The 18,044-nt window shown below is 40.1% G+C and overlaps 1 protein-coding gene across 3 annotated transcripts in view; it reads left to right on the top strand.

Annotated features, from left to right (window-relative positions):
• LOC124607401 (serine/threonine-protein kinase Nek8) overlaps window positions 1-18,044 on the top strand; it is a 317,572-nt gene that overhangs the window by 21,689 nt on the left and 277,839 nt on the right. For all 3 annotated transcript variants that reach the window (XM_047139723.1, XM_047139724.1, XM_047139725.1), the window contains exon 4: window positions 15,996-16,137. In XM_047139723.1, the coding sequence (XP_046995679.1) occupies window positions 15,996-16,137 (142 nt within the window). The remainder of the gene's footprint in view (window positions 1-15,995; window positions 16,138-18,044) is intronic.

The following is an 18,044-nucleotide window of genomic DNA, read 5'->3' on the forward strand; positions in this document are numbered from 1 at the left end:
TCGGATGTGTCCCATGGAAGTGTGTTGGAACCCTCGCTGTTCATGCTGTATATTAATGACCTGGAAGACAATATTAATAGTACCCTCATACTTTTTGCAGGTGATGTAATTATCTATGATGAAGAACTGTCTGAAACGAACTACACAAATATTCAGATCATTATAAGATTTCAACATGGTGCAAAGATTGGCAAGTTATTTTAAATGTTCGGAAATATTAAAATGTGCACGAAAAAAACATAGTATTCTGGGACTGTAATATCAATGAGTCATTGTTGGAATCGACCAACTCGTAAAAATACCTGGGTGCGACACTTTGTAAGGATATGGAATGGATGATTGCATAGGCTCAGTCGTTGATAAAACAGATGATAGACTTTGGTTTATTGGTAGAATACTGGGGAATTGCAATCAGTCTACAAAGGAGACTGCTTACAAATTAGTCGTGCAACCGGTTCTAGAATATTGCTCAATTGTATGGAATCCGTACCAGATAGAGTTAATAGGGGATACTGAGTGTATACAAAGACGGCCAGCAGTAATGGTCACAGGTTTGTTTAATCCATGGGAGAGTGAAATGAATATACTGAGGGAACTGAACTGAAAAATTCTTGAAGATAGGCGTAAACTGTCCCGAGAAAGTCTATTAACAAAGTTTCAAAAATCGGTTTTAAATGATGACTCGAGGAATATACTACAGCCTCCTAGGTTTCACTCACATAGGGCAGGTGAGGATAAGATTAGAATAATTGTTACACGATCAGAGGCATTCACACAATCATTCATCCCGCGCTCCATACGTGGATGGAATGGGAAGAAACCCTAATAATTGGTACAATGGGACGTAAGCTCTGCCATACACTTCACAGTAGTATGCAGAGTATAGATATAGATGTACAAAAAAGGACATTATCATTTTGCGTTCCGTGGCGCCAGTGCAAGACCTCAAGGTCTTGTTAAAGATCCTACAAGAATTGTGAGAAAAACCAACAGAACATTGGATCAAAGCAGCTACACCTGTATCAAAAAAAGTTGGAAATCGAGCAAATCCTCAAACTCAAACAACTTCCAGAAAGAAAAGGCATTACGCCGAACTCTGCGAGGTCGAATCAAGAACAATAGACTAGATTGGGCTGTTTTCCTCAGATGTAAAAGTAGTATTTGGCAAAATATTAACACAGATTGAAAGAAGGGTAGAGAGCGCAGAGAGTCTATATGAAAATTTCGCCTCCCTCAGTGCCCACGCATTTTTTCATATGTCGACTGAGGATCTGCAGAAAAATGTAGCCCATCTAGCATGAAAATATCCTAAATACTTGAATGCAGTTGATTTTTGCCAGGAACTCGCCGTATTCAAAAAGCCAGTAACCAAACTTAATGAAACATCAAATGCATTCGACTTTTTACAACATCTGTGCAAACATGACTCACAAGAAGCGTTTCCTAATGTTCGTATAACTTTAAGAATATACTGCACATTATCGAAGATATTTGCATGCTCTGAGCGAAGCTTCAGTAAGCTGAAAATAATTATCTGGGCTTGCCATCCTAGCTACTGAAAATAAAACTGCCTACGAGACGAACTTCGATGAGCTAATAGATAATTTCGCAGAAAGGGAAGCACGCTGTGTAAAGCTGTAGGAAGATCAGAGAGAAAAAATGTTGAGAACTAAAAACTGACGAAAAGTATACTGTCTTGCTTGTCTGTTGTCTTTACTGGTAGTATGTTTCCTGTATTTAATTTTATGGTTTAAGGCGCAAATTTGTTTGAGGGCCCTTATAGTCCCGGTCACAAAAATTCCCACCCAGTATATAATTGCGTGTTTTTCTAAATAACGCTCGAGAACAGAGGGCGCCACCATCAAGCTTCTTTCTCGCTTCAGAAAAACTGTACATTCGGGGCTGCGTAAGTATGCCCGTTTGCACAGGTCGATGAACATGACTTTCTTTCCTTCCTCTTCCACCAGGAGAGACACTGTTCAGCCAGGCCGTTACATGGTCTGGTAGAGGCCCTGGTAAAGCAGCTGTGAGGCGGAGCAAAGTAGACCTGTTTCGCCGTGGTAGAGGCAGCTCCAAGTCGGAGCAAAATAAACCTGTTTCGCCACAATCAGGCCTGTGGAAGTGGGTGGGGGAGGGGGGCGCATTGAGGCTGCCAAGCAAGATTGCACAAACGCTTCTACGATGTGTATGAGAAAAGTAATGAGACTGATTTTTTTTTACCTGTCTAAGTTTTCATTTTTTTCAAACAACCTTGTCCTCCTCAAAGTAGTTTCCTCTGGTAGCTCTACAGCCATGGGGTAGCTGTTCCTAGTGTTGGTAGGAGAACTCAAAGACTTCAAGTCCCAAAATGACGTCCTTCAAAGACATTTTTCGATTTAGAGAAAAGGAAGAGGTGCAAGGACTCAGATCAGGTGAACAGGTGAGCTGTGGAACAACAGGAATGCTTTTTGAGGTCTGCCCCGTGACATGTGGCATTGTCATGATGCAGCACCTACTTGTATGCAGTGTCTGGTCTAATTTGCTTCATGCTTTTCCTGAGCCTTTCAAGGACATCTTTGTAAAACACTTGGTTGACGGTTTGTCCTGCTGGAACAAATTCTTAATGCACTATCCTCCTAATGTCAGAAAAGCAAACAGCATTGTTCTGATCTTTGACTTTCTCATTCGAACTTTTTTCAGTTGAGGAGATGTCTCAGTGTTCCACTCTTCACTTTCCCACTTCGTCAGAGAATCGTACCCAAAAATCCAGGATTCATCACCTGTGATAACATGGTTGAAACATTCATGGTCATTGGCGATCCTCTCAAGAAAATCAATGCACACGTTTCTTCAAATGTCCTGCTGAGTTTTTATGTTTTTCGGCACCTTTTTGGCACAGACTTTTCGAATGTGCAAAATTTTGGTCGAAATCTAATGTCGCCCATCATTTTTTTTTTTTAAGCGTCAGTCTGATCCCACAAGAACACACACACACGTTTGGCGTTTTCGTGGGCCCCTGAAGGTGAAGGTTTCCCTGAGAGAGGTTCATATTCAATGTGTTCTCGACTTTCCAAAAATGATTTCTGCCAAAGAAATACTTGAGCATTGGCTAATGAATTTTCCCCATGGACCTCTTTCAACTTTTCCAATGTCACTCTCACAGATCACTCAAATTTAACACAAAATTTGATGGCATAACGTTGCTCTAAATTCCACTGCTCCATTTTCGGAACGCAAAGAAAAACACAGCTGCACTGATGGCACTCTCAGGAAATCCCGTGATGGCTGAACGGAGCTGAAACTCGGACTGGGCATGTGGGAGGGGTGTAGGGCCTACGTAGTCGTCTACACAAGTAGAACAACATAGTGTTGCCAGATCGCTGTCTCATTACTTTTCCTCACACACCTCACCATTTTCAAGATGGGTCGTGAAATAGACGCACAACCAATATTGCTGATGTCAATGTGAAACACAGCTTGCTCTGTTCATCCTCACGATCTACAAGGCAGTAGATATCAGTACCAAGATTGATGCCTTGTTCCTTGACTTCCAGAAGGCGTTCAGTACAGTTCCGCACAGACGTCTGATGAACGAAATATGTTCGGAATAACAGTGCAGTTTTGAGTATGGATTGAAGAATTCATGACAAATGGAACACGGCATATCGTTTGTACTGGAGAAGTAGCTTGAGGTGCAGGGGAACTCTGCCTATTACCGCACCTCAGCCTAATATCGCACCCTTCTAAATAACTGCTGGACGGGAATAGCTTCATCAGATGTGTAACAGAAACCATTTAGTACTGTGTCATCTTTGGTTGGATGTGCAGCGTCGTTCAGTTTGTGTAATTCTTCGAAAGTTTTGTGCACAGCAAAAGTTGGTAATTTACAGGAATGATTGCCTATCGAAGTTGGAGCGCTCCAAAGGATACATATCGAAGTTGCGATAGTAAATCAATTATGGAGGCCTCGTGGCGTGCGTTACGAGTATGTTTGAAGGTGTCACTAGAGAACGACAAAAGAAAAGCGTTAGAGAAGCACTGGTAAATTGAAAGGAGACGACTTACCTTAGTCGTCTTCGGTGTTATCGTCTTATGACAGTCTGTGCGATGTATAAGCTGCAGCAACAAGACCTTTTTTGCCATACCCGGGGTAATATGGCTTGCAGAGTGTAATCACGAATCCAGCACGACACAAGAATTATGCTCGTCTCAATCGATAATGTAGAGGACTCGAACCACGTATTTTTCCTGATGCTGGTTCGCTTTCCACAAAGTCCGCAATGAAATTGCAATGGAATGTCAGTGTCTGCACTCCCCTTACGCAGTTTCACAGACTTCACAGCACCACAGCCAATACAGTCTCTCGTGTCGTTGTCGGGCAGAAGTCCATATTTCCGGGAAAAAGTCAAACATTTGTCTAGACTGCATATGCATGAAATGAGGGTTCTTCATGTGAGGCAATCCGCAAACGAACCTTGAGAAGCAGCACTCATTACACTCGCTATGAAGGGAAAATGTCACAATCAATTATGGCCGGAACGTAATGTACTGAAACTGAAGAAACAACGCAAGCAGAAAAAAATTCTTTACGAACACTTTTTAATAAAGAGACAACTATTGCTGGTTGGAAATGGCTCCGCTCATTTATGTGGAGACACTTAGAACTTAGTGTAAGAAAACCTCAACAAGCATCAGTTAGGATTTAGCAGGGAAAGTGTTCAGCAGTTTTTTTGACGTTTACGAATCCCTTCTAGAAAAGATAAATTTTGACCCTAAGAGACTTTACAATTGTGATGAGACTGGTCTGACAGTTCTACAGAATAAAACAAAGTTATTGGATTGAAAGGTAAATGGAAAGTTGGCTCTGAATCCTCAGTATAGAGAGGATAATTAGTAACAGTTGTTACTTGCATGAGTGCGACCAGTCACTTTATACCTTCTTTATTTGTATTTCCACGAAAAAAAAAATAAAAAACCAGAGCTATTAGATAGGGCAACGAATGGAAGCATGACTGTCTACCACAAATCAGGATGGATGTAATCTGAAAGTTTCCTTAAACGGTTTCTAGATCAGCTTTTAGAAAGTGTGAAACCTACCAAGGATGACCCCTTCATCCTGGTCTTAGATGGCCACTATTCACATATAAGAAACTTACCCGTACTTGAGTCAGCTAGGGAAAATGGTGTATGCATTGTGAGTTTACCACCTCACTGTTGTCATAAGGTGCAACCTCTTGATGGAACATTTATGTTTCCCCTGAAAACTTAGATATGCACAGGAAATAGAAAACTGGTTGAAAAATCATATAGGTAGAGTGGTGAGTCCTTTCCAGATTGCAAAGCTGTTTGCTGAAGCTTACAAAAAGTCAGCCACAGTAGCTACAGCAAACACGGTTTTAGAATAACTGAACAGAAACATTTTCCAAGACCATGAATTTTCAGTGGCTGACTATCATGTCCACTGGTCAACAAGACGAGCCACTAGACTCTGTCCATCTTTCACCTTAAAATGACAGTTATCTGGCTGAAACAAGTCACATCAGGCAGGAACTACTTGAGCCCCAGCCTGCACCTAGTGGCTCCCAACCACCTGTAAACAAGAGTGGTACACACATTGTTCGAGGACAGGCCAGGTGTGAAACATCCTCACCATCTGCAAATGACTGCAGAATTTTTCTGATGGATATAAGCCCCTTGCCACAACTGAAGGACCAAACTGTTCATTCGAAGAAAAGAGGATGACCAAGCTGCCCAGCAACTGTTCTGACAACTACACTGTATAAAATGAAGCTCATTGAAGACATTTCCAAAAAAATCGAACAAAAATGTTGCAAAAACTATTTTTGCTGATAGATAAAACAAAAATAATCAACTCATTGCAAAACATAAAAGGAAAAAAATCATGCATGTAAAGAAAACTATTGTAATTAAGAAAAGGAATGTCTCACGTAGGCCATTATTGGAGACATCCTCAGAATCAGATGAAGATTCTGATAAACCACTGACAGTGTCTGCAGATGATGAAAGTGAAAATGATTGTGAGCTTCATTTGACTGACAGGCCTGAAGAAAAATGGATAACTTGTACTAAATGTCACATGTGGTGTCATAAACAATGTTCTGGAGCTACTGACTATAAAACCTTTATTTGTCATTTCTGTTTGGAAGGATAAATTCCAACTTTTTTATAATGTGAGCAGTGTATGACATTTTTATATGTGAAATTGCATGACAGCACTGTATATGTGCATGTAATTAAATATAATAATGTTCTAAAATTTTCAGTTAATTTATTTTCGCTCCTTAATTCTATTTTAAAATTGTTAGAGCTAGTATCTCTAATATCGCACACGATGATATTAGGAGGACCCCTGATGCTATATTAGGGATACTTTTTTCCAAACTGCCTAAACGTACTTGGTGTGGTTTTTTATTTTTGAATTGTTTATTCGATGAGACATTCACTTAATTATTTTGGATAAGGGGCAACAATAAACAGCTTGCTTACTTAAAAATTAAAAAAGCAACTTAATGAAAGTAATAACAGCAAAATTTTACCTAGAAGTAAAAATGGTTGTGATATTAGGCGTAGTTCCCCTACCCAAAGGGAGACTTATAGGACCATTACTGTTCACAATTTATATAAATGATCTAGTGGCTTATGTCAGAAGCTCCATGAGTCAGTTCATGGCTGATGCTGTTGTATATAGAGAAGTCACAACACTAGAAAATTGTTGTGAAAAGCAGGAAGACCTGAAGAGGGTCAACCACTTGGTGCAAGGAAGAGTGTAAATAGATGGAATGTATTGCACATAAATATGCAAGAAGACTGGTCATTCAGTGATTAGACAGTTGCTGATCAAAAACTGAAAGGTCATATCCATTAAATATCTAGATGTATGCATATGGGGCGATTACTCACTTAAAACTAATCATAGGTAATATAGTTGCCAAACCGAGTTCTTGACAGATCCTCAAGAAGTGTAGGAAACCTACTAAGCAGGTGTCATATATAGTCATCGGCAGACTGATACTTGAGTAGGTCTATTGCACTTCAGTCTGGGCCCTTTACCAGGTAGGATTAATAGAGAAAATGGCATATATTCTTTCTGACATGCTAATTATATATACATTCTCATAGCTGTCCACAAGAGGGAAGAGGGCAGCAAGAGGGGATACTTGCAACCCCCTTCCCTCCCTGGAATCAGGAGTACAGAGTTTTTATTTATATATTGACTGTATAACCATCAGTGTTTTGGGATAGAATAAGTTTCTTGTATCACCTATAAAATTTCATTCTTGAGGCATAACACATCTCAAAACTGTCTAACTTATGTACATAAAAAAATTGTAATCTTAGAGACAGCCCCTCCCTGGATAAATTTCTGTGGATGCCCAGACTTAAAAACACACTTCAGTCTCCTGTGTCTATTTGTCAACAGCATAGATAGTGGAAGCTCTTTGTACTAACATCCTAATCATAACACAACAGGGGGTATTGTGTTAGGTAGCTCACTGCATGCAGATACTGGTCAATCTTCCTCTTACTTGTGTAAAACAGAATATCTGAATATGGTAGCTTTCCATAACTCTTAATTTTTACAATAAACATGATGCTTCTGCTTTACTTTTTCTGCAGTGTAACCATGTCTACTGAAACACCATCATCACCATCACGATTTCCTTTCTTGACACATCTAATGGCTTTATACACCTCATCTGGCTTTACTTGTGGAATGACATTATTAACTGTCTCTACTTCTGATTCATCTTTTGGGCTATATTAAATTTTAAATAAATTTTCCAATGGTTCTACAATGGGCCAGGCCAAGATTTGTGCTCCCAGAGCATGCTCACACTCTATGAGCGCAGCAGAGTCTGATCAGTGCTTTGGATTTCCCACCACTGCAGTGTTCTGAGCAGATGTCTGAGTGAGATGGTTGTATGCTGAAGACTGCACATGTGGGAAACTCTGAATGACATGTTTGCAACACAATTCAACTGTTTCTAAGAGTGAAAATTGCCGTGTACATCTAAAAGCAGGTTTTTATCATGTATGTTTATTTTCAGCTTTTATTTTTCTGCCAATGCAGTAACTTTTATTATTTTATTAAATAAGTTCGTTTAAGGGTGCTAATATGATGAACAGAGCTACAAAATGCTTTACATACAGGCATTTGACATTAAGTTGTGATGTTTATAAATTTACATACATTTTGATTTTATAATGAGTAACATACATACATCAATTCAAATCTAAATGTTGGTGGGACATGGTCAATTTAATAACAGAAAAAAAGGTTTGCAAACTTGTGTTGAACTGAACATTGAAATAATTGTTCCCATTCATCCCTGAACAATGTGTCTGCTCCAATAGCTGAGTGGTCAGCATGACGGATTGATGTCCTACGGGCCTGGGTTCGATTCTCAACTGGGATGGAGATTTTCTCCACTCAGGGATTGGGTGTTGTGTTGTCTTCATCAACATTTCATCCCCATCTGGCATGCAGGTCACCCAATGTGGCATTGAATGTAATAAGATCTGCACCAAGGTGACCAGACCTACACCGCAAGGGGCCTCCCGGCAAATGACGTCAAACACTCATTTCCATTTCCATTGAACAATGTGGTCTTCACTTTTTATTTTTTAGACAAGTGCTTGGGTGCTGTACTATTCCTAATGCAGAATGCAAATCTAATTTAACACAACTGGCGTCTGGGTGCAGCCTCCATTTTCCTCTTCCTCCTCTTCCCTCAGCACCACTTGCTCCCGTGCTTGAAGCACTAGGCAGGAGTGTCGCTGAACAGCTTGCGCTCATGGATCACTGTTTGGGCAGATCTATTCTACAATTTTTTCTCCTTGCCATCCACCATTTTAATTGATAATGCTATTGATTTAAATTGTTTTATTTGTGAAATTTTCATTGTTTAAATAAATTTCCAGACGGATTTGTTTAATTCAGCATACTCTACTGTGCTCTTCTCCTGTTACTGTTTCTTGAAACCCTCACTCTCTTTTATACTGCCTTGTTCCATTTTTTATTTTATTTTCTTTTTCTTTCTTCTTTACTCCAGTATCTTTTGCTGTTTGCCTGAATACCTTTCATCTATCTCTTTCTTTTATTGTCTAACATTCTGTACTATTTGCTTGTTTTTTTTCTGTTATATCTCATCAAATAAATTCTCACAATGTAGATTTTAAGCTTTTTGCCTAGTGACTGTGGTTCCTTCTACTTTTATATAATTTTTCCCATACATATTATGAGTCGGTTATCAGTTTGAATTCATAACGGGTTTTAGAACTGTTACCCCTTATACAGCTCCTTATTGTTTGATAAAATGTAGTCAGTTGCATTTTTAGTTCAATTTGGTCTTCACGGAGGTCATTTCCAATATAGAATTACACACATTAAAAAAAGTTTTGCATCACCTCAGTTCTGAGAGTTCCGGAACCTGTACACAAAATTGGAATGGAGATCAACGTAAACATCATTTCTGCCCTTTTTACTGCTCATGAAAGCCACACATTGCATGTTGTACCACCATACAGCGAGACCTTGAGAGGTGGTGGTCCAGCTTGCTGTACACACCGGTACCTCTAATACCCAGTAGCACATCCTCTTGCATTGATGCATACCTGTATCTTTCATGACATACTATTCACAAGTTCATCAAGACACTGTTGGTCCAGCTTGTCCCACTCCTCCACAGCGATTTGGCGTAGGTCCCTCAGAGTTGTTGGTGGGTCATGCCATCCATAAAGAGCCCTTTCCAGTCTATTCCAGGCATGTTCGATAGGGTTCATGTCTGGAGAACATGCTGGTCACTCTAGTCGAGCGATATCGTCACCCTGAAAGAAGTCATTCACAAGATGTGCACGACGGGGCCATGAACTGTCATCCATGCAGATGAATGCCTCACCAATTTGCTGCCAATAAGGTTGCACTATTGGTCGGAGGATGGCATTCACGTATCGTACAGCCATTACGGCACCTTCCATGACCACCAGCAGCGTATGTTGGCCCCACTTAATGCCACCCCGAAACAGCAGGGAACCTCCACCTTGCTGCTCTCCCTGGACAGTATATCTAATGCATTCAGCCTGACTGGGTTGCCTCCAAACACGTCTCCGATTGTCTGCTTGAAGGCGTATTTGACACTCATCGGTGAAGAGAACATAATGTCAATCCTGAGCGGTCCATTCGGCATGTTGTTGGGCCCATCTGTACCATGCTGCATGGTGTCATGGTTGCAAAGATGAACCTTGTCATGGACGTCAGGAGTGAAGTTGTGCATCATGCAGCCTACTACGTACAGTTTGAGCTGTAACATGACGTCCTGTGGCTGCACTAAAAGCATTATTCAACATGATGGTGTTGCTGTCAGGGTTCCTCTGAGCCATAATCCATAGGTAGCGGTCATCTGCTGCATTAGTAGCCCTTGGGTGGCCAGAATGAGGCATGTCATCGACAGTTCCTGTCTCTCTGTATCTCCTCCATGTCCAAGCAACATCGCTTTGCTTCACTCTGAGATGCCTGGACACTTACCTCGTTGAGAGCCCTTCCTGGCACAAAATAACAATGCGGATGTGATCAAACCACGATATTGACCCTTTAGGCATGGTTGAACCTCCTTCTTGTTGGAATGACTGGAACTGATCAGCTGTCGGACCTCCTCCATGTAATAGGTGCTGCTCATACGTGGTTGTTTACATCTTTGGGTGGGTTTGGTGACATCTCTGAACAGTCAAAGGGACTGTATCTGTGATACAATATCCACAGGCAATGTCTTATCTTCAAGAGTTCTGGGAACTGTGGTGATGCAAAACTTTTTTTGTTGTTATATCTATATTTATCATCTTCTGTTAATCTTTTTGTATCTCTTCTACTCCCTCACCAGAACCATCAGAATTCGAAAATAGCAGTGCACAGATCTGAATGATTTAGATGAAATGTATTTCATTTTTAAACAAATTGTCCTCTTCAGACTTTCTGGCTAATGAGTCTCTTTCTCTTTCGCTTCATTTCTTTTATCAAGCATCCTACCAGTCACTTGCATTCTTTCAGTATTTGTAATATTGTTTCTAATGTTGTTGCTTATGATGAAGCCTACTCATAAATTTACTCTCTGTTCTATTCCTGTGTAACAAAATACATGACCTGATTGTATTTCTATCCAGTATTCACATTTGGACCACACTTCTGATAACTCTGCTACGTCCCTTTGAAAAATGCTTCTTCTTTCTCTGTTACATCAAATGTCCATCATCATCTTGTAACTTCAATATATCTGATATCTTACTGTACTTATGTTTAATTTTATATAACTCCCCATCTCTTTTTCCAGTTCAGTCATAAGATTCAGGAACATACTACCTAGTAATTTGCCTCTGATCCCAGATCATGCTGCCTTCAAGAAATGATTAAAGCTTTTGCTTTTTCCTATTATCTACTTTATCAGCACCTACCAGCTGGCTGTGTATTCTGCAACAGCAAACCAGTATCTCTGTCAAATTGTTGACACTCTCCTCTCTTTCCTCATCACTACCTCTTCCTTCTGTTTCAGCCTACATTGCTTTATCTCACATTATCTCTTTTGACAATTTTTCCCTGATATTTTGACAGGTCGCCAAATGAATCTTCTCTAGATCTGATTCTTCCAGTACTGTTGTCACATATTTCTGTTAATGCCACCTGACAGGAACATTCTGCTATGAAAAAATGTGCCTAACATGAAGTTATTAAGAGTCAAATTACTTTAGTGACTACATTCAGTTCTAAAGCTATTATTACTGTGTGTCCTAGTAACTCATAGTAATACTGTTTTCAGTACAATGTTAACTGGAAAGACAATCTTTATGAATGAAACTTCATGGCAGATTAAAACTGTGTGCCGGACTGAGACTTGAACTCGGGACCTTTTCCTTTCATGGGCAAGTGCTCTACCAACTGAGCTACCCAAGCATGACTCCCATCCCGTCCTCACAGCTTTACTTCTGCCAGTATCTCATCTCATACCTTCCAAACTTTACAGAAGCTCTCCTGCGAACCTTGCAGAACTAGCACTCCTGAAAAAAGGGATATTGCTGAGACATGGCTTAGCCACAGCCTGGGGGATGTTTCCAGAATGAGATTTCCACTCTGCAGTGGAGTGTGTGCTGATATGTGCACTGAACTGTAGCTCAGTTGGTAGAGCACTTGCCCGCGAAAGGTGAAGGTCCCAAGTTCGAGTCTCAGTCCGGCACACAGTTTTAATCTGCCAGGAAGTTTCATATCAGTGCACACACTGCTGCAGAGTGAAAATCTCATTCTCAATCTTTACGAATATAAATGAATTTAATAGCTGCTACTTTTTTTTCCCCATGGTGTCTACTGACAATTACTGTTATGCATTTAACAGGTATCTTCAACACTTGAAGCTAGATAATCAGGCATTTATTATGAAGAATACTTAACAACATATCTTTTTATAACACTTGAATTCATGTAAGTTTGCATTTTGTTCCTTTATAATTTTATTAAATTGGAGCTCGTTGAAGACCTTTGTATATGAATATCACATAAAACACTAATAAAAAAAAGACTAAGCCCACAACAAAATGGCCAGATGTGAGTAGGACTCGTGCTCTGAGGGCTCCTTACAAACTTAATTATGTATATAGAAAGTACATCGCTTCTTTTATGTGGGAGACAGTTCATCCCTCCCTTCATGTGGGAGACAGTTGATCCCCCTCCCCTGCTCCTGCTCATTGATTTTGACAATCTTTGTCTCTTTGTCTTTGTCTGTTGTTGACATTGTTAATGGCAAAATATCAGTCCCAGGTATTCCAAGACTTTTTAAAATTTTTCTGCATTTTATCAGATTTCATGATTCTAGGTCAATACAAAGGGGCAGGTTGGGATTAACTGAACCTCAGAGTTAATTGGACCACCACATTAATTAACAATTCAAGAGAGAATTTTTTTGTGCCATAAAATTGTTTCCTTAGATTTGATGTACATTTGACCTAATATGGCTGCTTTTTGTTGGCTAAATTTGCAGATATACATATATAATTGTGAAATCCATTGGAAGGAGTAATATTTTTTTTAAATTTAGCAAATCCTCCTAAAATTTTAATTACTAGTAGTATACAATTTTGTTTGTTTGAGATAAATTCAGTGCTTATTGCTTTATGATACTGCGTGAAATATGAGCTGTGCTTGGAGCCATTTTCCTGCTATTTTGAAGATTTTTGATAAAGTGAAGGTAACTGGGCCAGTAAGTTTTGGGGTCATGTGTACTGGTTCAGTTAACCCTAGAAAGTTGTTGATGAATGAGTATTATGAATAATTTCACAGGAACACCCACCAGTGCCCCCAGAATTACCATATAAGACATTGCAGCTCTCTGAGGGTAGCATCTCCTTTGGCTTTTACTGTCTCCAACGTCTTGAAAGGATTTAGTCTCATTGCTACTGAACCTTTCAATTCAAATGTATTTACAGACTGAGCTTTTTTGGTCATTACATGCAAAGGACAGCACATGACGCACTGGAATAAGATGAAAGCAAACCTGCAGATGACAATGTGATGCATCTTGAGCATCAAACAAGATCAGAAAACACAAATTGCACATCCTGTGCAAGTTTGGACATAATCTAAGATTGGTGCAAGTAAAACTACAAGAGGTAGAAAGAAAGAAAATAAACTGTCCTTACCAGTGCATCAGTTAAACAACATCCAGACATAGCAGCAAATGACAGAAGATCAAAGCAGTTGCCAAAAAAGCATACATTCCATGAAGTAAAGCCTTCACTCAAATGCCAATTACTGGAAGAGAGCAGCAACAGTTCTGAAGATGCTGATCATGTCCAGTACATTGATTTCTGTAATACTGACTTTTACACAAGTGGTGATGAAAATGTTGAAACAGTGCAGAAGAGAACATTATTGTAGTCAAAATAAAGGGAGTGGTCACTGTTATATTGTACGGTATTGTCTGTGAAGTAAAATTTTTTAAGAGAGCTGTTTCTACTCCAAAATTTGAAGCTGCAAAAGAAGATGATATCTTGGTTGCTTCAAATGAAGTAGTAGTGAAACTGCAGAGTCCAATACATGGCACTAGGGCTCACAATGAAAACATGATCCAATTCTTCAGTTTCTCCTGGCATATTTCTTGCTCAAACAGTCCACATGTGTACTGTCAATCCATAGTGCCCAACGGGCACAATATTTCGGCGATCAGACATGTCATCATCATCAGGTGTGCTGACAAACTGAGCTCCTGAGGGCGGGTGGCTGTCTTAAATCCCTCCCCCTGCAAGGTGTTCTCTCCATAGTCTGTGTCCGTGGCTGCACATTGGTGGTCACTGAGATGCTATTGTCGGCGTCTGTCATGGCGTTGGCGTAATTGCCTCGTCCGCCCTGGTTGCCCGTTCATTTTCTTGGTTGAGTTTTTTAATTAGACTCTATGCTGGTTCCCATGCCTTGCTGAGGTTATAGCCATCAAAGATCATTTGCAAGAACATCAGATACACACTCGACTTAGGTGCCCCAACAAATCGGTGGTCGCAGAGCACTGTTTGTCCGAAAATCACGAAATGGACTACCAACATACCAGGGTCTTGGCACAGACATCTAAATACTGGGACAGCATCGTTAGAGAGGCTATCAAAATTCATACCAGGGATGGACTCCATCAACTGAGATACCTCTGAAAGGCATGGGAAACAGCATTGTGTCTAATTAAAGAGACGCTCAGCAAAGAAAACGAACGGGTGGCTAGGCGGATGAGGTAATTCCACCGACGCCACCACAGACGCGGACGCCAGTGTCTCAGAAACTGCCATTGCGCGGCTATGGGTGCAGACAATGGAGAGAACACCTCATAGGGGGCGATTTAAGACGGCCGCCGGCCCTCAGTAGCTCAGTTCATCAGTGCACCTGACGATGGCAACATGTCTGATCACCGAAATATTGTGCCCGTTGGACACTATGGACTGGCAGTACACCCGTGGACTGTTTGAGCGAAACATGATCTGTTTCTAGACAGATATCACTAAATTCATTGTGCAGTAGCTTTGTTATTTCCATGATTTTTTCCATTAATATACTCACGAATGTGTGTTTAGCATTGTTACTAATGTCATTCAATAAATTTTTATATTTACGGTACTGTAATACATTTATTTAACCAAGAGGTCCAGTTAACCCTGACATATGGTCCACTTAACCCAGCCACCCTATTTAGATAAATAGTTAACCCAGCCACCCTATTTAGAAAAATAGGGTCAAAATTCTTCTCCAGTTCTATAAAATCTGTGTGAGATACTGGAAAAAAGAAAGTGCCCATAGATTTTATATGGTTTTTCCTCCAGAGCCATGAATAATTTAAAAAAACCATTCTTTAAGTAAAATTTCGAGGGAAGAAAAATATAAGTATAGTTAACGCCAATTTCCCCTATAGGTTTCGATGAGTGAGTTTGTGAGTATCAAAATAGCTGACATAAATGGTCACATCTGTTTACTGCATTAACTTAGAAGCTTAAGTTTTTTACTGTGCCAAGTGATTATAGACCTTATGAAGTGACATAAATGTCAAATTGAAACATGCACCAATTTCTGAGAAAAAGGGATTTTAACAGATGGACAGACAGACGGACACTCAGATAAACAATGACAAAAATTTTTTGCCTTTACATATGTCTGCTTGTGTCCGTATATGTGCAGATGGATATATGTGTGTGTGCGAGTGTATACCTGTCCTTTTTTCCTCCTAAGGTAAGTCTTTCTGCTCACGGGATTGGAATGACTCCTTACCCTCTCCCTTAAAACCCACATCCTTTCTTCTTTCCCTCACCTTCCCTCTTTCCTGATGAAACAACCGTTGGTTGTGAAAGCTTGAATTTTGTGTGTGTGTTTGTGTTTATTTGTGTGTTTATCTACATACCAACACTTTCGTTTGGTAAGTTACATCATCTTTGTTTTTAGATATATAAGTAACAGATCTAACGTATTTTGCATTTTCTGTACACAGGTTCCTGTTGGTTTGTATCGAGATTTTGATGGTGCTGATGATGTTAGCCAGATTTACTTTTTTGTTGATCAGCTGAAGCTGCGATTGCAGTCCGAGGAGAACAAGCTAGATGGTTATGAGAAACTTCGTGTGGTGGGCAAAGGTGAATGTTTACTTTGTATTCCTATTATTGTTCCTGATGTGAATCCATAGCATAGGCGAAAAACGAGAATGGAATCAAACAGTGTTTTGTTTCTTCAACACTAGTTACATTTCCTTTTAGTTATTGGCTATCCAGTTTTTTTAGAGTTGATATCAATGAAACTTCTACAAAATTATTTTACACTTAAGGGAGTGAAAAGTGTCACACCATAAACACATTGACCAAATGCTGCACAAACTGATACTCTACGATTTCCATACCTATGAAATATTTTGTTAAGACTTCATCCCAGAGAATGTGCACATTCAGCTTATTGCAATCTTTAAGACTTGGAGAAAGGTTGAATCTTTGGTGTAGATGACATGGGAACATCATATAGGATGCAAATGGTTGGCTGTGGTGCTGTGACTGCAGAGCAAGTCTTGATGATGTGGACTCAAGACAATAGTGTGGCAGCAAGGACAGGCATGGATCCTTCCAGAAAGACTACACCAGAAGACTGTAGCACTGTTCAACTGTCATTGACAAATAGAACTGACAACATCTAAAATCCAACCAGAGGTTTCAAGCAGAGAGTTACTGGGAACTGTTGGGAACAGTGTACTTGAAGCTGGGTTGAGACCTAGTGTTGCCATGCATTTGTAGTGATGCAGATTGACAAACAAAGCACTAACTAGAAGCCTGTCTGAAATAGCTGTAACTGAATGGCTAACAAAGGACTAACTACAAGATAGTGTGAAATAGCTGTAACTGAAGGGCTTTGGTTTACTCTAGACTTGAATGATTCTCAATGTATTAGTGCATTATTTTGTTAGTCAAGCTAGGTCACTACATCAGCTTCCTTCTCCTACTTTTTTAAAACCCCTAGCCCCAGGTACATCAGGGTGTTTTTTACAGTACAGCAAACCTTTTTTCTGCCTGTGGGACAACTTTGTCCACCCATCACTCATGCTGCCATGCAGTGGCTAATACAAGCTCCTACAGAGTGGACCACACATCTTAAAATTCAGTGCGGTGGATGAGATGAAATGGTTTCAGTCAAGTGGTTGTAGGTGGCACACTTGGACATGAAAGTGACTGTGGACACTGCTACAGGACCACCCATCACACTGCCAACTAGACAGCACAGTGCAGAGAAACACACGCAGACCAGCTGCCACCAGTGGGACCTCCCAGTGGTTCCAAAGACTACCAGATCTGGGTAAACTATAAAATACCAGCTGCCTGCCATACCCGAGGCTCCGAGTTTTAAAAATAAAGAAGGGAGGTAGTGCTGATGTATGGACACAGACTGACTAACAAAGGACTGTCTTTTGACAGTGTGAAATAACTGTAACTGAAGGACTCTGATTTACTCTAGACTGACACAATCCTCAGTGTGTTTGTGTATTATTTTGTCCTGAGGTATAGTGTTGTTATTGAAGGTTATAGTGTATAAAAATTGTGTCCTACATGTAGTTTACCACTGACACCATGCCACAGTCAACTCAGACTTGTGTGGTGTAGAGCCGCACTCAACTGGAACATTGAGTGGCATCTGTAGTCTTCATCATTGAGTCTTGCCTTGTTTGTAGTGGACAGATTGTGTTGAATGTGTCAGTAAAATACTTAGTAACAGGGATTTTCAAGACCCTTAATTCTTCGTATCGTGAAATCATGGTATAAGCAGCTGTTAAGTATGGTGAATATGACAACAGTATTGATTTGGTACTTTTTGAAGGGTGACTGAATGCTCACCAGTGTTGGGCAAGAATGGTAAATCCTGCTCTCACACCCTTCCTGACAACGGTGCTAAGTGGCATATTCCAGCAAGGTAATTATAGATCCCCTACTGCAGTTGACATCACAGAAGCGTTGACATATGTATGAATCCTAAACTGACCAGCCTATTCCCCTGAATTGTCACT

This window comes from Schistocerca americana, chromosome 3, assembly GCF_021461395.2.
Source record: "Schistocerca americana isolate TAMUIC-IGC-003095 chromosome 3, iqSchAmer2.1, whole genome shotgun sequence".
Lineage (NCBI taxonomy): Eukaryota > Metazoa > Arthropoda > Insecta > Orthoptera > Acrididae > Schistocerca > Schistocerca americana.